Here is a 20328-nt window from a genome sequence, read left to right as displayed (position 1 = left end):
GACCTGTACCTGCATAATATTGAAATCAACATTTCTAAATAGCAGGTTAAGAAGCAACATCTTTTTTAATCATTATTTTCCTCACTATTGAGGGAAAATACACGTTGAATATATCTACATTGTTAAAGATGTATATAGTTTGTTATATGAAAATAAATAAATTGTGTCCTTATCTAGACCTTTGGCTAAATATAGTTAGCCTCCTCTTATAGTGAGTCAATGACATCTGTGAGCTAACGTTAGCTGTCAGATTAGACTGGCTCTTCATGCGGTTTTAGTTAGCCGACTATTTACCGACTTTGACGGCACAGTCTGCGAGGCACCGGTCCCATTTCTTCCCCAGCTCTTTTTCAGACATGTTTTAATGTTGTTCTTGTGGCTGTGGTGTGGAATGGATGCTACGAAATGTCACATACACCGCCGCTCAAATGAACTTGAAACACCAGCACTGGCAGTGTTTTTACTTCGTCGTACTTCGTCGGTGTCGCTTGTCAAAAATAGCAGATCTACAAGCTCAGAGTGCGTCGCGGCAGCTACATGTTGTGAACTTGTAGATTTGCTCTTTTCGGCACCGAGTGAAGTCTCGCGATATCTGTTGCTTTGTTGGACTCACAGCTATGTCGCCATCTAGCGACATAGCTGTGAGGGCTCAGGGCCCATAATTATATATTATGCTCAGGGCTTGACGTTAAGAGGTCCCTTTTAATTTGCAAATAATAGTAACAGTAACAGAGTAAAGCAAAGCATTCTAGAGCATTATACAACCCATGCATAAAGGACAAATAAAGCATATGGCATTGATAGTAGAGGGTGTGTGTGTGCCTGGTACATCAAATCATATCAACACTGAATAAATTTTTTTTTAACTTTTATTTGACATTTGCCATGAAGTCACTACAGCACATTTACCTTAAAAAAAATCAGATTTCCTGAGATGATACACAACTTGCAATTACATACAGTGTCAAATTGCTTGATGTTTACGAGACAAAAGGATTGACCATTTTAAATTGTGATTTGTACAACCTAAGTAAAAATGTGACAATGTGATAATCTCAGAAGATATTTGATTACCCTGCATCCCAAATCTGAAAACTAGAAAAAAATTATTACTATATGCACACACTGAAGGACGTCAAAGGATTGGAAAATGTTAATGAATTCTACAAACAGATTTTGACAAAACGTATCAAAAACATATCAGACAATCACATACAAATAATCCATTGTCACTCTACACCAGGCAAGTGAGATGGGCAAGCTTGTGAAATAGCCAGGAGTCATATTAGCACAGGAGTGATTGATTATAAGGCTTGTATTCAAGATAGTACATCCATCCTTCAAAGAAAAACAGTGCAGGCTCAGGCTTAAGGTATCATCACTGGACTGACTCCTACTGAACAGCAGAGATGATTATGAGCATTTTGTAACCATTAAAAAAAAAAGCATGTGGTCAGCAGAGGGACACTAAAGAGGTAGAAACTATGTCCTTAAAAGCAAACGTGTTTTTCTTTGGCTAAAATAAAATAAAAATTACCATTACCAATGCCACTAACACTTTCCTGTTTGAGGGTCCTTTCCTCCCGTCTGTGCCTTACAGTGCTGTAGCTCTTCTCCTTATATATTTTATGGTATAGTGGTAACAATACCATCTCAATGCAAATCTTGAGATGGTATTGTTCAAATTCACTCCAATCTGCACAAACACTTGTGTAGACAGACACAATTTATTGAATTTCTCAAATTAACCCCAAATACTAAATATCTTTGCCAAAAATAGCTCACTACTAAATATCTTTGCCAAAAATAGCTCACAACATGTCCACATGAGATTGTGGATCAGCCATTATTTTTTTTCCCCCCAGAGTAGGGGCGCAAGGGTTCATGTGGTTAAACTCAATTCATGAAACATAAGAGTATCTATCACCCCTGTATGCCTGGCTGCAGGTAGATGTTTTTTAACAGTCACAAGCAATATGCTACATTGCAATGCTGACTGGACTGAATTCCAGCCTACATTGAAGAGTAATGTGATGATCAAAAGTTGAAGATGCAGCCACACCCTGTCTGATTGCTCCTCAGGGGTGACCCCAGATACCATTCTAATCACTGGATGGCGATTCCACGGATGGCGATTCCACGGATGGTGATTCCACGGATGGCGATTCCACGGATGGCGATTCCACGGATGGTGATTCCACGGATGGCGATTCCACCGACTCTTGTGCCGTCGCTGGTTGGTTGGTTGGTTCTTCCTTCGGTATTTTTACAGAGCTCTTACTGATGGTCAGTAGGTCTCGCAGCTCCTTGTTCTCAATCTGAAACAGCGGTAAAAAATGAATTACTTGACTGAAATGTGAACATTTCATTTCTAAACAGAGTGTAGTGTGCCCTTAAGCCCTGCCCAACACAACACTGTTCTTACCTCTAGTTGAGCCAGCTTCTGTCTGACAGAACAATAATGCTCATCGTCCACCTGGACAGCTCTTCTCATCACCTGTCCCATCTCACATATCCGCTCCACCTGGCTCTGCACTTCCTAAATGAGAGAGAAGCATTTGATCAAGGAGATGTTGTCAATTGTCACTCAAAATGTAATTGAAGTTAGAGCACAACCCATACTGGACTTTTGGGATTGATACACATGATCGATTTGTTGATTAATACAACGTTTTTGGCTGAGGAACCCCGGAAATGCTTTGGCCATGTCTCACGTGTTGGAACAGCTTAATCTCCCCCACCCCCAACATTCAGAAAACACCCAAGCTCCACACTCTACCCAACTAAGATATTAACACTAGAAAGGCTCCCAGAGAATTGCTAATATTGCTTGGTTTGAATGCTAGAGACATTTAAAATATCGTAAGTTGTCCCTTATCTGTTGCCCTACTTTTAGGAACTGATGGTGCAAAATGCACCACATTTGAAGCCCACTTTACCTTGGCATGGTCTTGGTGGAGGCTAAGCACAGGCCCGGTGTCCAATTCCTTCTTTCCCATCATGAGCTGTAGCATCTGCCTACGGTATCGACCCATGATCAGTTCGAGCGCATACTGGTGTTCTTCGAGAGACAGCCATAGTTCTGTGGAGACAGTTACTACTATTTTTTTTGTCGGAAGCAGTTCTTGGTTCAGTGTCTTGCTCAAGGACAGGCCAGGAAAAACTATGGGATCAAACCAGAGAGGAAGAGAAACTGCAGAAGCAGAAAACCTGCAACACTCCAAATTAGTAGAGTACCGGTATTATTATAGGTGAAAGGCTCAAAAGGTACAAATGGAAATAAAGGAATAGCCAGCATGGGATCAAACCAGAACATTCAGGGTCCCAGATAGCTGCTCTACCTCCTAAGGCTAAGCCACTGCACTTTAATAGCGAGCACTATTAAACAATCCATACAGGTACAAACATCAGAATCAGTTATGTCACTGGCTACAGTAAAGACATAGGCCTACTGTAATTGTGGCAGAGATTAAAGTTTGTAGTTAACCACTTGGGCCATATTTACTCCACTGTATGACAAATAAACAGAAAAAGAAAATGTTGCCTACTATAATGACATGCCCGAAATAGGGGAGCCAGGTCGAAACTTATTAAAGTGGACGTGAAGTGAAGTCAAACACGGGGGAGAAACACATAGGCCTCATAAAGTGACAAAACACATGAGCATGGTGACGTGGTGTGTGTTACCTTTATTCTCCTGTTGCAGTTCTTTGATTTGTGTGTTCTCCTGTGTTAGAAGAACATGAGGCTTGTACTTGGTCAGCTCCTGAAGCTCAGAGTTTTCCTCCATGTACTGTGGAGACACAGGAGACATTCATCAGATGACACGATCAAATGTGACACTGGAAAATCTTACATTTAGTTGAAAATGTTATGTTTTAAACATTTTAACAACACAAATCTTGTATGGCACTAAATGTGTGTGTGTGTGGGGGGGGGGGGGATTCTGCTGCTAAATACCTGTAATTTGGGGGCACTTAAAAAATTGAGAACCACAGTATTATGTAATTAAACATCCACAGACCGTAAACAGTGTAATTATTTCTGTTACCTTGTCAGGGAGGGCATTGCCCACCTCTCTCATGCCCTGGACCCTCAGGCTGAGCTGTCCAGACTGCTCCACCAGTCCCTCTGCTGCAGTGTCGTGCTCTTTGAGTCTTTCCAGGAGGGTCCGGGCATCGCCCAGGACCTTCTCTAAAGTACACGCCATTATGATTACACTGAATAAAACAGTTTAACGTAATCTTTCACTAACGAGTAACGACACCTAATAATAAGCTTACATAGAGACGAGTCGACAACTAGGCCCAAAGCTTCTTTTTTTCTTCTTCTTTGCAACGAATTAAATGCTTGCAAGTCAGGCCTGTGTATGCAACATACCTGTTTGTACATCAAATGTAGTGTAAAGTAAACAGATAATGTACGGTCATGTTATGTTGTGAAGTCCACTAAACTCAACTATGGAGAATTTCCAAGATGCCTTGATTGTACGTCACTTCCGCATTTCAGCAAACGGGATGTGTTCAAGAACTTTACACTGACAATCTGACTGTTCTGACATAATATTAGCTAGTGACATAGTTCTGTTTACAAAATGCTGTGCCCCTCCAACTGTATATACCGGTACTTTGCCCATTTTTCAACTGTTTAAAAATGTGCACACCTGCTTTGGCAATGTAAACGTATGTTTTCTCATGCCACAGAGACAAATACAAACACAAATAGTCCGCTCTCGTCTCTCATGCCTAATTTGTGCTCCGATGTACGACCCTATGTTTACGACGGTGTCGCGCAGAAAATAGCCAATCTACAAGATCACAATGGATCGCGGATTGCCGCGTCGTGATGTTGTAGATCGGCTATTTTTGGCACGTGACGCCGTGGCTTCCCCCAGGATTCATTGCGCGGGACCATAACAACAGCGGCTAGTAGTAGTAATGTAATGGCGCTCTCATTCCTTTTTATACTCTTTGTTCGGTCTCCCCGAGAGGAGGCTGAACTCTCGCGGTAGTCCCAGTCATTAATCACTACGTAATGTGCCGTGCTGCTTCTAGCGGCGCTGGTGACAGTGCTGAAAGCTGTTGGGGTGAGTTTATTGCTATTTTCATCATTATAAAAGTCACTTTGTGTATATTTCTGGTCGGCATATGTGACAGTAATTCGAGCGGTGGTTGTCTGTCGACGGGAGTCCGCTGTTTCGCAGTGTAGTGTGTTTTTTTCCGCTCGGGCCTCCTGGGTGGGGGCAGTGCAGCGGCGGTGTTTGTCCTCGTCGCTATTAAATCACACAACACACATAGCGGTTAGCATGTTGGCTATTGGCTTAGCAGCATGCTAACATAGAGGCCTGATGCTTACTTGTCACAGACGGACGCTGCTCTCCTTTTTGTTATACTATGTGCTTAGAGTGCTTCAAATAATGCACCACCCCGTCGCTCGCCGACAAGAACAGATCTACAAGCTGGCTAACAAGATGCGTTGTTTGTTGGATTGCAATCTGTTCTCTTCGGTCGGACCGACACAGTCGCGATGGTAGTAGCATTGTATATTGTTCCACTAAGCCGTTGTCCCAATCACTCCCAAACGCCGGCTGTTTGCATTGCATGTTATGTTATATGTGGTATATAGTATATTTAATATAATGTCTAATCATGGTCACGCATGCCTCCCTGTGTTGACTGTCTTGCCGATAATAGCTGTGTGTGTGTGTGTGGGGGGGGGGGGGACTCGGGGCTGCGACATGCCGCAAGCCGCAACGTGTTTGTTCAGGCCCCAGAGATGAGAAGATGAGAGAACGGTTGTTTTCTAGGAAATCACATGGCAGGCAGCGCTGCTCTTGGGTGTCAATGCTGCGGTCGTGTCGACATTAGTGACCTCTCGAATTATGTGACGCCAGAGGGCGCTATTTCAAGGCCGTTCCTGGCTGCACAAAGGGTGAGGGAGGGAGTATATATATGGCCACCCAGAGCAGTTCAACGGGAACTAATGGACTTGTCACTGGACTGTTTGTGAGGTTTGCTTACTGTACTATAGGCGAGTCACGGTCACGACAGTTAAATAAATCGGGAGTGGTTGATGTCTAGCAATTTCTATACAAACTTCTCTAGTTACATATTTCGATGAGTCACCAATTTCGGAGTGACGCCGGTTTGTTATTCAGGCCCAGGTGTGATTAGCCCCAACACCAGCCAACCATGTAATAACGATTGATAACGAAATGTTTTTTGTGTACTGGTGCTTGTATTCGAATTTCATAAAACACCACATACTTGGTACATGCTTGTTCAAATCTAATTTATTGGTAGATTTATAAGGCAACCGAGGTGTTTAATCAGGAATCTAAACCAGAGCTGGCTTATTTGGTTGACAAAGAAATTATACTTTTTATAGCCCGTTTGCCGTCGCCACCGTCATTTTTCCTCTGTTCTTAAAAGGCAAAACGACAAAGGTAATAACGGATGTCAGTTGTATTTTCAAATGTAATAAGTAACTTTTTTGAGGAAGGCTATTCAGTAATGTTTTGTCAATATTGATCAGGTTGGGCACTACTACTGAGGCCTCTGGCAGGGATTTGTTTACTACCTTGCATTGGCAAGTGTTGCCACATGTCTTGGTTTAATTATTGCCCAGTTAAGATGTAGTTTGGTAATGGTAACCCGTTAGAAAGTGCTGAAATGACCAATCACTGCTAGTGTTTCAGTGGGAGGAGTGTGTTCTTGGCTGAAAATCTGGTCTAAGAAGGCTGATTTCCATTGTTTATTTGCCAGAAACCTCTAACCCACTGAGCTTGTGATGACAGGTCATGCTTCTGTATGCCTCCAAGGCTATACATAAACTCAAAAGAGCTGAAAAGATTACCAAGCCCTAGTTTTAGAATACTATAAGTATGATAAAAACGAAAAGATGCACATGTACATCCTTGTCTTATATTTTGCGGCATCTGACCTTTAGACTAGTTAAATCGGATTATGCCAAAATTACCAGTCTGAAATGCCAAGAAAGCAATTTTAATATAAGACACCCTGGGACCTGGGTGTGTGGAAGGGGTGCTTGGAAGTTGGAATGCCATTTTACAACAGTATTTTTGAACCATCCTAGTTTGGGATGGGAGCCATTGCGACACAGCCATAGCAGAATAGGTATCATGTATCTCTGGCCTGGTGGTCAGCCAAGATTGTTTTCATGTTGCTGTATTAAGGTCAACAACACAACACACCCATCTCCTCTGACTTGGTTTGAGATTAGCTGCTGCATTTCACATAAAGCCTAACCTTTTTAACATGGACAAGCTGTACAATACCACATTCTGCTGGTGTATAGCTAGTGTCACAACATCAAAGTTGTATCATGATTAAGCAGCGGTCCCTAGTCAGAAACTGTGCCAGAAATATCAACATGGTCTGAATGGGAGGTATGCACAAGGACTTGTTGATCCACACAACCAGCCTGCTGCATCTAGTCAGCTGCCTGGCATTGTGGGCTGTCCAGAGGCAGCTGAGGGAACCCTATTTTTATGCCTGTGTAAGTCTTGAGGGCAAAGAATCTAGTCTTAAAGGACCTACACCATGAATTAAAAAATTCCCCCATTTGTTTTCTTTTTGCCGCCTCTACGTCTCTTCTATCCAAAATTATTTGACCAATCAGGTTTTCTCAACGAGGCTTTCTCAGCATATCTGCCGATTCTTCTCTCTGGGTCTCACGCGGGGCATGGGCATTGGGCACAGAGGTGCTCTGAACCGACATGTGTATCGACCTCTCTCAGAGACGGCTCTTTACCATAATATATCATATGCAGTCTCCCTGACTAGGGCAAAAAAAGTCCTATGTCTACCAACGGTCGACTTGATTTTTCTTCTTTTTACACAATCAGTATCTAGAATAATGTCGATCCAGTATAGCGAAGCATCAAACCATGAAATAAACAGCCATTGTCATTTCGGGCAGAGGGAAAAACGGTGGTGGTGGTGCTTCACGTGGTCTCCTCAGACACACAAGAGCGAGGCGGTGTAGTGATGGGAGATTAATCGGCAAACGCATCGGTTCGATTAATCAATCAGACCGATTATTAATAGGTCCAATGAATTGGTCTGTCTTTACAGATAAACAAGCCCAAAGTAACAGCTGGAACAGATCTACAAGCTCACAATATTAAATATAAAGGTATTTAAGTTACATCTGACTTGCCTAAGCCTGCAGTGCAGATACCCTGTTACATGTATTTGTCAGAATGGACAAAATTATTATAATTTTTCAATACAGAATGAGATCATATCGACATCAGTAATATCGGTTATCGGCCATAACGGCAATTAATTATACCGGATATCGATATCAGCCAAAATGTCTCACATGGCACACCGGCGGCTCGTTATGTTACTAAATATAAATAAATATATTATTTGTAATCCAAGTATTCACAGTATTATAATATCAAAGATGTGGGTGCCTGGTCGGGGAGTACCGGTAGCTTGGATGAGGGTTGGGTGGAGATTTTCTTTTTAGGTACGCTAGCCTGTCCTATGCCCAGCTTTGTTGTGTCACTGTGTTTACCATGGAATGTGATGATTTGATTGGCTGAGCACGGAATGGGATGTATGTTGGAGCACCCTCAGTTCACACAAGTGTGATTTTGGCATGCTAAATGGTGCCACTTGCCAAATGAGGACAATGTGGTATTTCAATCTTGTTTAGGGAGCAGAGAAATTTTTTTTGGACTGGGTATATCTGAGTGGTGATTTAGGCTCAAACCTTTAGAAAACCATTTGAGGGACTGCATAAACAATATGATATTAAATGTCAAATATCTTTTAAAAATGCATGGTGTAAATCCTTTTGATAGGAAGAATTGTGTTCTGATACTTTCTATGGTCCACAGTCGACTCCACAGGGCTTTTCCTGTTCTCATGTGACAGAATATGAAGCGTCTTATCAATTAGGCTAATGGTACAGTGTTGCCCACTTTATGGACGCTTAATACTAGCTGGACTAGAAACGTGCAGCCCTATGACAGGGTGTTCCACCACTATTCCATGACAAAGCATTATTTATCAGCCAATGTTGGAGAGAGAATGGAACTGAGACTTCATGATACCACGCAAAATAACAGGATGCACAATGTGGCATTTCTGATCGATAACGGCGATAATCGATCAACATTGCTGCCATGTTAACTCAAAATCTTTGTCCTACATAATTGCTGTTTTGGATTAGTACAATTTTGGAATTTAAGTATTAAACTAACTTTCTCTATTCTTTCTCAACAGTATGAAGTGAAACAGAACAGAATTTTTGTACCATCCGCAACTGCTTCTTCAAGTTCAGATCACAACGACAAAACTAAAGCCAAACATCCCAAAATAAAGCAAGACGTTGCACCTCTCAAGACAAGGAAAAAAAGGATCACTTCAAGGATTTATCACTTCAAGGATTGAAATAAAAGAAGCAACTAAACGACCAAAGACAAAGACGCCATTTTTGAAACGCGCTGAAGAGAAGCAATCCTACGCCTACGCAAATAACTGAGAAGACAATACCTGATCTGAAACCAGAAGTTTGTGCCTACTCAACAGCTTTGACAAAGCACACGTCCCAACGCTGCTCCTAGCCCCCTCATCCTCACCGCACCACCGAGTCACCCCGGGGTGCGGAGTGGGCTGCTATCCCCCTTCAGTCCCCCAACTGTCTCCCCATATCTTCCTCTTATCTCCTCCCACTGTCTTCATTTTGTTTCATTTTTCTAAGCAGTGTTATTGCACCTGCTTTTGCCTTTTTTTGTGCTAGTCTCCCCCTCTGTTTTCTTTTTCTTTTTCTTTTTTCTTTATGCAACCATCTAGAACTTGTGCCAGAAAACCTGTAACAACAAAGTGTGTGTTCGCAACTGTATATGAAGAGATCTACAACTGCATAGTTATCAAGATTCCTGACAACTGCAAGTTTCAAGACGCCAATCAAAGGTGGGTTTAAAATCTTATGCCAGGTTGTGAAATTAGACTTAATGGGTTACAGTTCTATTGTGGAGCCGGGGCATGTTGGGTGGAATTCATAAGTGTAAATGGCCTATGGGCAGACACTGATGCTCTCAAATCTACTCCAAGCGGTGTCCAGGGGGACAGGAGTGCAGATGATGTTTTTCATGACTGAGCACAAATAACATGTCCTCTTTGCTTGACTGTGATATGCTGTTCTTGTACTCTACACACAATTACACATTTTATACCATTTATCTATAGCATGTTTAACATGGCACTTACTTAAACTGGCAATTCGATTTGTAGGTTCATCAATGGGGATTTGTGGTTCTAAAATATGTAGAAACAATCCATTGAACATGATGTTTGGATTGATGCATTGCATTTCAGTAAATATGTGGTTTGTATCCTCATGCCCAATAAGTGACTTGGGAATATGTTACAAATACATTCTTCCATCCTGGAGATCAACTGGGTGAGAGACTGAATTGTCTCTAAAGACTCATACTCTTGACTTCACCTGTTTCTGGGATGATTTGGCAGCTTGTCCACAACCACTGCCCCACTACACTATCCTGCCATGTTCTTCCCCCTTCCTGAAAAAGCACACAACTCTTTCCCTGTGATTGTAACACTTGGCACACTGGCTGTCCTGTCTGCCTTACCCGTTATATTTTTGTCCCTCTCTTCACCCTTGCAGACATCCAGCGGTGTAACATTGGTTACATAGAAATATAATCTAAAACTCAAAACAAACCAATTCAAGTTATCAAGTACAACAAGGGCTCAAGTTTGGTCCGAGTTTATGGAAAAATATGGGCAGCCCCTGGAAAGGCTTTGTCGAGTTTACCTTGCCTGCGTCACCACCCACCGCATTCGTTAGCGCTGACCTGAGCAGCACCTCCCCCGTCGGACTCAGCCTGTCACCGTACGGTCGATCCGTAAGTTCCACCTTTCCCACCTCTTTCCTCCGTGACCCCCTCCTCCCCACTCCATCGAGCCCCAATCCACCCACCTTGCCCTGCATCTCTCTGCTATGACTGGCCTAACCGCTTCCATCCCTTCCGGGAACCAAGACTAGCCTCTGCTCGGGTGCAGTTTTGCAGGGTGACTGGCGTTTTAACAAAGTTCTGGAAACTTGGCATTCCTTGAATAGTCTCCAAATGCCAAATTTTGCCTGTGCCACACAGCTGCCTTTAATGAAAAAATAAAATGGAAATTTGAATTGTTTCAGGTAAACCAATTCACTTGAATCTAGAAGAAATTGAGGTGTAAAATAATCTGAACACATTGAATTGAGATTAACTTTATTGTGCACTTCACAAGCATGCTGTTGAGCTATTTTAAATTTGACCAGAAATGTTACGTTTTTAGCCTTTTAGCCTAGAACAATTAGCTTGGTGAATAATCAAACCCAAATGTGTAGGACTTGGTACTCGGACCTAACAGACACCTGGGTGTGTTACTTTGTACTCCTGTGCTAGAGCACATGGAGCTAACAGATCTAAGCATCTGTTAAGTCCTGTGTTCAGAATAGCGGTTAGCACAGTATAGGACCTAACAGGAGGCTTCTCTGGGACCCTTCATAACCCATCACCAATCGCTGTCTACTGTAGATGACCCTATATTTAATCCGTCATTTGCATTTTCCAATCCTCTCCACTTTTTAGTTTTTCTTACTTGACCGTAGTCAATGTTATTAGCAGTATGTCACTGTGGCCATTTCTCACTTCCTGGCTGCAACAGTTGATCATGTTTTGTTTTCAGTTCTTTCAATCTTCCTACTATCTCAATCTTGGAATTAATGCATTAGCATCGTCTTTGCTAAGCATTGATTTTTGTTTTTGTTTGATAAACTATTTGTCACCGGTATTGATCATCATAAATGTGAGCCTACAGGGATTTAAACGCATGATCACTAATCCCTATTCTGGGCATTTGGTGGAAATGGCACGTTCTGATCTTGTAGACCGTCCGTTGTTGGCTTGTAGATTGGCTATTTTTGGGAAACAGATTTTGTGAAGTGAAAAGGAGGTGCCAAGCAGCGTAGACTCCCGCAGGACCCAGTTCAATGGAGTATAGGTCTGTGTAGACTACAATATTGTGGCAGTCTAGGATGGGTAAGATGCAGGTAATGGCAAGAAACCATACAGAAAAGAGGTTATGAAAGTGGCTTGTTGTTTATGGGAAAACAGGAGTTTAATTGAAAATTCCTGCCATGTTGGATTACCACTTTTTGTGTTGGATAGTGTAAGATTCAATTACTTTCGATGCTTGAATAATGCATATTGTATTTGTACCAAAATGAAATGAGTGAACATTTACCATCGGGTTCTTTTATTATATGCAAAGATCCACTCTTTTGAAAGTGGTTGCTCTCAACAGCGTGTCAGAGTCCTGCCCCCACTGTCAGAAATGGAGAGAGGCTGTTCTGAACCTCCGGTGGCACGCAAAACGACTGCCCCTGCTCCCTCCACCTCCACTGGGCCAATGCCCATACCCCGCTCCTCCTCCGTCTCATGTCCTCACCCAGGAAGTAAAAAACACAAACGGACTCCCCTGTATCAGAGATCTGTAAGTGGGCATGTTGAATTGTGCCCACATTGACTTTTAACAGCCCGGTGTGCAGCTATGATGCCTTAACAGCATGGTTTCACTATTATATTGGTATGATAGACCTAGTTGTAGGACAATTGGTGTTTATTCTCATTGCTCTCAATGATGGTTTGTAGAAAAGCGTAAACGTTTTTGTGTGCAGTCAGTGTAATACTTAACTTATGGAGTGTATGAAGTGGTGCCTAATGCTAGATTTTGCGTCTCATAGGCCTAAAACACCACCAATGACAAAGCTTGATACAAAGTAGCCTACCGCATGGTTTTGATCTAGAAGGTCCACACGGTGTGATCCTGTTGGCAGCGAATGGCCTGAATCATCATGGTGGTCTATCCGTGTTCACCTCTATTCACAAATGGTGGTTAGATAGCCCTAGAATGCTCTAATAGACCGTACCCCACCCCCAAGTGTGCTGTTCCTTGCATGGTATAGTGAAGTAGATAGATGGTGTGGAAAGATTAACCTTTTTTATTTTTATATTTCCTACATCAGATTTCATTCAACTCAACCCCCCCCCCCCCCCCCCCTTTATTTTTTCCTTCTGTGCCGTGTTCATTAAATCTAAACCACTTTCAAACTGGCATCCCTACTTTGGGCATGTCATTATAGCTGAAAACATTCAGACATTTTCAAAAATAGGGAAAATGGCATATCTACATGCTCGGATGAGCTATTTCTATGGCATAATAAGGGCTTATGTGCTTAAAAGTGCCTTTTTATAATCGGTACAAAAATTAACAGTTTCTTGTCCTATCCCTTGCCCAGATGAGTTTTGACCCGGGCATGCTCCACAACAATGGGCATACGGCGTATGCCAATGGCACAGGGCCCAGCATCAGAGAGACGGGCGTGGTGGAGAAGCTGCTCACCTCGTACGGCTTCATTCAGTGCTCGGAGCGGCAGGCGAGACTCTTCTTCCACTGTTCCCAGTACAACGGTAACCTGCAAGAACTCAAGATAGGAGGTGAGCATTTCTGTATCTATTGTCGACATGTACAAAGTTTAGCCACATAATCTGTGGGCCTCTTTGACATTATTTTTGGCCGTTGCGGGACACTGGGTAGGTGTTACTCGCAATGATTCTCTCTCTGTTCGATTTAAGGAGCCCCAGTTTCAGTTCCTTTTATTTTTATTTTTAGTGCAACATCACCCCAAGGGGTCTCTGTGCACTTCACAGCAAGTAATACAACAAACACAGTAGCAAGGAAACGCAGTAAAACACTGTCAAACAATTACCATGCGGTAGTACACGGCTATAGATCATCAAAAAGAAAAAATAACGGTGTGAGTTTTATATTTTGACACTTGCTTTGGCAATGTAAACGTACGTTTTTTTCAAGCCAATAAAGAGCCTATACATATTCTATAGACCCCCATTTGATATAATGTACCAGTGGGAAGCCATATCAAGAAGTCCGAGCTGTGCTTGTATTGTTGTGTACTAACCTAACTACTGGCCTTGTCTTCTTGTCGTTCTTGTCGTGTCCCACCCTTCAGATGACGTGGAGTTCGAGGTGTCCTCTGACAGGCGCACGGGCAAGCCCATAGCGGTGAAGCTGCTTAAGATAAAGCCAGAGGTACTGCCAGAAGAGCGCATCTCGGGCCAGGTGGGGCCAGACTCGCACGCCTCTCCCTTTACTGTCCTGCATGGTTATATTCATCCAGTTAAGGAATACCATTTTATTTTTCGTTGTCTATTTGTCTGTCATCTCAGTGTTTGTCTACTGTTATGTTTTTGAAATGCATTGTTTTTTCAAGCACATTGTAAACTTGTTTATCCATTGGTAAAAAAAACTAAACACAAAAAAACACGTTTATGGTGAGCCATAGACACATTCCAGTCATCTATTGGCATTTGGTAGTGTAAATCTTTTCATCAGGGTTTACAATGAGCTTGAATGTCCTCGACCTGCATGTTTGGTGTGCAAAGCTGCAAAAGTGTTGTATGTCTAACCATAGTGATCTGATAGTGAGCTGATATAACTGCAGAGTGAGCTAAAAATCATCTATGTACTCATTTTGAAGGCTGATTTGTAAATGAACACACTGCTGGGACAACATTGATTGGCCACTTTGTTGTACATCAAATAGCGAAAATAGCTGATGGCTCACAACGCTTTTAGAGCTGCCATTTTGCTGAATGTTCTCTTATATTTGCAGATTGCTCACCTATTCAGACATTAGGGACACTAAGTTCACGAGAGAAAGTATAAATATGCAGTGTACCAACTTGTCACTGTGTAGACATTTGAAAATCAGCCATTTAAGCAGGATGTGTGTAATTGCAACCATACATGGTGAATTGTTTGTTTTTGAAAGATCCCTCCTGTTTTTAACAGTGTCCAATTTCTTGTCATTGCCTCCTTCACATAGGTTGTCTCAGCGATACCAACTCACCTGGATGGAAAGGCAGCCCCTGGCCAGGTGCCCTCTGGCAGTGTTTGCTATGAGAGAAATGGGGTACGTATCAGATGTCACCCAGAGGAATTCTAGTAAGATCAATGGCCAGTTAGGGCCGATTATTTAATGTTCTCCTAATTTACAGCCGGGAAAAAAATTGCTTCAGTTCTGTAGAGACTGCAATGTGATGTCATTCGAGGTCTCTTGCGGGAGTAACCGTCGTAAAGTCGGTACTTCTGTGCCCCTGACATTTTCGGACGAGCCAAAATATTTCGGCACTAGAGTGGCATTTCCTCATTCATTCAGCCAAGCTTCCAGTTCAATTTGTTAGCTGTGAAGCCAAGGAAACACCGGTAGTTTAAAAGAGACACAAGCCAACTTGCTTGTGGACAGTGGCAGGAGGTGAGCTCCACAGAGCGCGCAATATATATGTTTTGTTTTTCAGACCTGCTGCTCACTCTTCCTCTCACACTCGTTCTCAACTTCACAGTAAAACAAATTCTGTCTAAAATAATTCACAAACCTATACTAGGCTACACAAAGAACATGTTCACGTAAAACAACTAAACACAAGAGACCTCCATTCCTGAACGCATTGTGTTCTTAACGAGCCACGTTTGAGAGACACACTACTGGCCTCGGAGACCGCAGGCGCGCACACATTGGCATGTTTGTAACGCAACACAACACCCAGCTGGCTGTAGGAGGAAGCACTGCACGAGCAAGGGTCAGTCAGATATGTATCCAGTGCAAAGCTCATTTACCGGCCACAAAACATTCATGTCAAGGACCTCCAATATTTACAATCGACTCTGTGGCCTTCGTCAGATGACTCTAGTCTCTGGAGAACCACTTTGAGACGATCCACTTAAGCCCTATTTATACTATAGAAACGGGGGGCACCAGACACCAGATTGAAAGTGGTTCAGAGCCTAATTTATGGTGTGGATGCATTTGCCTTGCATTTGTCTATAAGCTTACAACAACACATTGTGTTTTGAGCCTGTAGATTATAACTTCTAGATCTAATGCCAGGTTGAAAGTGGTTAAAAGTGCAAATCAGACTAATTTCTCTAAAGGAACTTGTACTTTGGCTTGGTTTGCTTACACACACATGATGCGGTTCCAGACATGGCATGTCTGTACGTATGATTGTAACTATTTGGTCTATATGACCTCCACAGGAAGTGTTCTACCTTACCTACACCCCTGAAGATATTGAGGGCCAAATGCATCTTGACACAGGAGACAAAGTCAGCTTCTACATGGAAACAAACAAGCAGTGAGTATTAAGCCTAAATTTGTTGTATTAACTAATTTAATGCTGATGGCGTCTTTCACATGTTTTTTCCCAATGGCACTCGCTGTCGTTGACGTGTTGTATTGTCTCAGAATGGTCTCACATGGTTTGATTGAATACTTTATTAACAGTACAGGTAGCATAGTCTGGATAGACTAATATGACTGCGTAGATATTAGTCTGGAACTTCGGTGTGGAAGATTTATTTCCAAGGGGTGGTTACAAACCAAATAGATTCCAACATCACAGCAAAAAGAAAATCTCAATTTAAATAGTGGGCTCTGATTGGTCATCCACAACTCTGGAGTTGCTGGCCTGAGTGCTGGCCTGGGCCGTGGCTGACTGGTCCAGGTGGCCGGTAATCCAGCCGGACGGCGTGCCGCGGCTTCGAGTCTCGAGCCCGTCGGCCTTTGCCGCATGTCTTCCCCCCCCATCTCTCTCCCCCTCTCCTGTCACATTACTGTACCCTATCAAATAAAGGCCAAAAAAATATCTTAAACACAACTGAGGAGTGCCAGACGACCTTTGCTCAGTTTGCTGTGTCTCTCTCCCTCTTTCCTGTCCATCTTCACTTGGAACTATCAATAAAAGCCAAAAACAAATCTTAAAAAAGCAGTGCCAGACCAATCTCCCCAGGGATTTTTTCCCTGTGGCAGATTGGTCTGGTTTCCAGGCTACAGATGGTACATTCAAAGGTTACGCTAAAAGGATATCACTGGTTTCCAGGCTACAGATGGTACAGTCCAAGGTTACGCTAAAAGGATATCACAGAAAGCAGGCAATCGATTTGAATCGTCAACTGCAAGATCAGTTATCAGTTGTCAATGTGTCCTGTTCAAATTGAGGGGGCTTTCATTGGGCTTTCACTGTTAATGTGTTCACACAGCATAATTTTCTAGGTTTCACTGCCATTTTAGTATAGTACCAAATCATAGCGAGGCCCCCTAAAGACACTTTACAATTTGAGCAGAGACCCCCATGTTTACCCTGTTCTAGGGTTAGTGGCCATCCGCCATGACCGTGTCGAGGGGAAAAGGAGAGGATGGGGTCGACACAAAACAAGACAATAACACAAACAATGATGGTAGCAAATGTACAGTGCAAAATAGCAGACCTACAAGCTATGAGCTATGAGCTATTTTTCAATAGCAAAATTATATCATGCTTAAAACACCAAAAGGGGTTCCCGCTCAAAATGGGTTAAGTATAATAGTCCATATTCATATTCCACAATGACTCTCAATCTGCACCTGGGGCTCCACAATCGTAGCCTGGCCAGAGTAGCTCACTGCGTAGTAGAGACCTGCGGATGGCGGATTTAGCCACGTTTGCCACGGTTAACCACAGTTTAGGGTGGATTTGGGTCATTCAAATATATATATATATTCTCGCAAGATTTAGCAGAGATTTATAAATTGGAATAATTAATGAATGTGGTCGGATAAAGTGCACACACAGATGCAGGTGACAAAAAAGCTCATCCGCAGGTCTCTACTGCGTAGATATTTGTCTGGAACTTTGTCTGGAATTCTGTGGAAGTTTTATTTTCAAGAGGGACGGTTACAGATTCCAACGTCTACAGCGAAAAAAGTCTTACTTGAAATTTGAATACTGGGCTCATTGGTCACACACAACTTTAGTGTCGGACCAATCTGCCCAGGGCAGTTCTTTTTTTCCCCCCTGTAGCAGATTCGTCTGGTTTCCGGCCTACCACAATCGCATGATTTGAATTTGTTCCTTTTTGTTGTGTTCTTCAGTACCGGTGCAGTCAGTGCTCATAGTATTCACCTGGTGAAGAAGAAGCAGATGAGGTGCCAGGGTGTGGTGTGTGCCACCAAGGTAAGGCTTAGGCCCAGGCTATACATACTCAATCTTTAACAAAACGGATATTTTCGTATTCCAACAAGCATCCCAGGGAACTCACCTTCTAATATAAACACAAACCCCATTCTGCCAGCTGCCTCGCTAGCCTAGTGGACTACTACGCCGACATGTAATATATGCTTTGCTGGTTCGCGCCCCACTGCCGCCACTTATTTTTTTACACAGAAACATAATGTCTGTCTGATAGCATCATTTAAATGCTTAATTTGTAGTTTTAATGTGCAAATGAAACTCTAACCTAAACATAACCGCAAGCAGGGGAGCAATGCATCCTTCACCAAACTTAATCCAGTCTTTTTAATGCAACCTTAATCCAAAAACTATTAAAAAGTCTGCAGTTGTAAAAACAGTAGCGGCAGTGGGGCGTGAACCAGCGAAGCATATATTACAAGTCGGCGTAGTAGTCCACTAGGCTAGCAAGGCAGCTGGCAGAACAGGGTTTGTGTTTATATTAGAAGGTGAGGTTCCGCCCGCGCAGGTGGCGCTAGCTGCCATCGTGTTTGTTGTCGTTTCTATGGTAACCTCGCTTTCGTTTTTCGTTTTTCAATCCATGAACTGATGCACATGCTCAGTGTTAAAAGCAACAACGAACATGCGCGACTAGGGAGGTGACGTCATCCTTCCTCAAAAACTCCGTTTCGCATGACTACACAGCTCCACCATCCGGACTTTTATTTATCCGTTTCATTAAACCTCCGTTTGAGTGGCCGAAAACTCCGTTTGCATATGGCTGAAAGGCCCAAACGCACATAGAAATGTGCGTTTGAATAAAGATCCAGAGACATGTAGCCTATCCCTTAGTCCTGTCACTGTTAATCCTGACATTACACATTATGGTCAGCTGTTGCGGGAACCCCTTTTGGTGTTTTAAGCATTGTAGATCTGCTATTTTTTTTTAATCGTGAAAATGTGGCGCAAATCTTTGAATGCATATTAACGTTTTTAATAGGGGCGGATATCGCCAGGTACCTGGCGATGCGATTACATATTGATTCCGAGGGTCACGATTCGATTAATCGGCTATGTTACAATTCGATTTAATCATGATTAATCACTCTCTGTTAACCCATTGATGCCTGAGGCTGAATCTGGGAACGCCTTCTAGGGCCTGACCTAAGGTTTCTGAAAACCTTCAAATTCTGATGATTATTTTTAAAATAGTTATGTTGCTACATGTATAGCAATAGCTGATGAGACACAGAGAGCGTGCCGGCATCAAGGGTAGAACAACGTATACGTTGCACCAGGCGTCAATGGGTTAATCACTGTCACTGTGTGACTAATAAACAAAGTGCTTTCTAATGATTATGAATATATTCTTTCACAGTGCACATTTTTAACTCAAATCTTTGCTTCTGGGGGGTTTCATAGAACAAAATATTTTCAGATGGGGTCCGTGGCCAAATACAAAACAGCAATAAACAGATTCATCGAACATTCAGGCCAGCTCCTCCCCATCAAATCTGGAACAGCATATTTTCAGATGGTGGTCGGCGGCCAATTACAATCATTTCTGGGATCCTTGACATGAAATAGTTTGAGAACCACCGATATAGAAACACAGGTTATTCAGAAAACTGTCATGATTGAAATGGTCTAAATGGGTCATGTGGTGGTGTTTGTGTTTCTTAGGAGGCCTTCGGGTTCATCGAGAGGGCTGACGTGGTTAAGGAGATCTTCTTTCACTACAGTGAATTCAAGGGCGATCTGGAGGCTTTGCAGGCAGGAGACGATGTGGAATTCACCATTAAAGACAGAAATGTAGGCGTCTTCATGTACTCATTTAAAGGGGAACAGGACAAGATTCAGCCACTAGATGTCACTCTTTCACAACACCTTTCTTACATCAGATTCCACACCTGTGTATTGGGGGTGCATTAGGTGTGTTCCCCCGTGGGAGGTGAGGGTTTGAGAGACAAGGTTGTGGTTGTACTTGTAGGACTAATGACTAGTCTGAACCAAGTACTGTCTAAACTAAGTACTGCACCCGTGTGTGGATCTATTAATTTATTTGTATTAATTTCAAAGATATTTTATATACCTTTTTTGTGTTTTTAATCTGGCTTCTTTTTTTAAAATAAATGATGGTTAGGTGGGTGATCACTTTAACAGTGAGTCATTCCTAGAATTTACGAGAAAGAAATCCTCACAACATGTCTACAAAC

The 20328-nt window shown here is 42.6% G+C and overlaps 2 protein-coding genes across 13 annotated transcripts in view; one reads left to right on the top strand and one right to left on the bottom strand.

The window, feature by feature from the left end:
• Positions 1-859: 859 nt before the first annotated feature.
• On the bottom strand, positions 860-5581 carry sike1 (suppressor of IKBKE 1). 3 transcript variants are annotated; one of them, XM_080763942.1, is made up of 6 exons: positions 5356-5581; positions 4052-4194; positions 3688-3793; positions 2940-3082; positions 2426-2539; positions 860-2318 (listed from the first exon to the last, which is right to left on the bottom strand). In XM_080763942.1, the coding sequence occupies exons 2-6, from the start codon at positions 4082-4084 to the stop codon at positions 2103-2105; spliced, it is 612 nt and encodes a 203-aa protein (XP_080620068.1). In that variant the 5' UTR covers positions 4085-4194; positions 5356-5581; the 3' UTR covers positions 860-2102. The 3 variants fall into 3 exon arrangements, with proteins under 3 accessions (XP_080620068.1, XP_080620067.1, XP_080620066.1); XM_080763941.1 differs by lacking the exon at positions 5356-5581 and adding an exon at positions 4284-4679; XM_080763940.1 differs by lacking the exon at positions 5356-5581 and having other exon boundaries at positions 4052-4680.
• Positions 4984-20328, top strand: part of csde1 (cold shock domain containing E1, RNA-binding) — a 29744-nt gene continuing 14399 nt past the window's right edge. For 2 of the 10 annotated variants that reach the window (XM_080763917.1, XM_080763915.1), the window contains exons 1-10: positions 4984-5086; positions 9261-9950; positions 10666-10906; positions 12318-12539; positions 13345-13543; positions 14077-14243; positions 14953-15039; positions 16164-16261; positions 18037-18118; positions 19796-19924. In XM_080763917.1, the coding sequence (XP_080620043.1) occupies positions 10781-10906; positions 12318-12539; positions 13345-13543; positions 14077-14243; positions 14953-15039; positions 16164-16261; positions 18037-18118; positions 19796-19924 (1110 nt within the window). In that variant the 5' untranslated portion in view covers positions 4984-5086; positions 9261-9950; positions 10666-10780. Of the gene's footprint in view, positions 5087-9260; positions 9951-10665; positions 10907-12317; positions 12540-13344; positions 13544-14076; positions 14244-14952; positions 15040-16163; positions 16262-18036; positions 18119-19795; positions 19925-20328 lie in introns of those variants that run through there. The other 8 variants (XM_080763924.1, XM_080763923.1, XM_080763920.1 and 5 more) reach the window with 7 other exon arrangements.

This window comes from Protomyctophum bolini (assembly GCF_963924005.1).
Source record: "Protomyctophum bolini genome assembly, chromosome: 5".
Lineage (NCBI taxonomy): Eukaryota > Metazoa > Chordata > Actinopteri > Myctophiformes > Myctophidae > Protomyctophum > Protomyctophum bolini.
The sequence above is the reverse complement of the archived record's forward strand: the minus strand, read 5'-3'. Positions and strand labels throughout refer to the sequence as shown.

Coding starts and splice junctions, on each gene's coding strand:
- sike1 (XM_080763940.1), bottom strand. CDS start 4,210: ATGGCGTGTACTTTAGAGAAGGTCCTGGGCGATGCCCGGACCCTCCTG. Junction 3,794..4,051: donor GCAATGCCCTCCCTGACAAG/GTAACAGAAATA, acceptor GTGTCTCCACAG/TACATGGAGGAAAACTCTGA. Junction 2,540..2,939: donor TCCACCAAGACCATGCCAAG/GTAAAGTGGGCT, acceptor TCTCTCATTTAG/GAAGTGCAGAGCCAGGTGGA.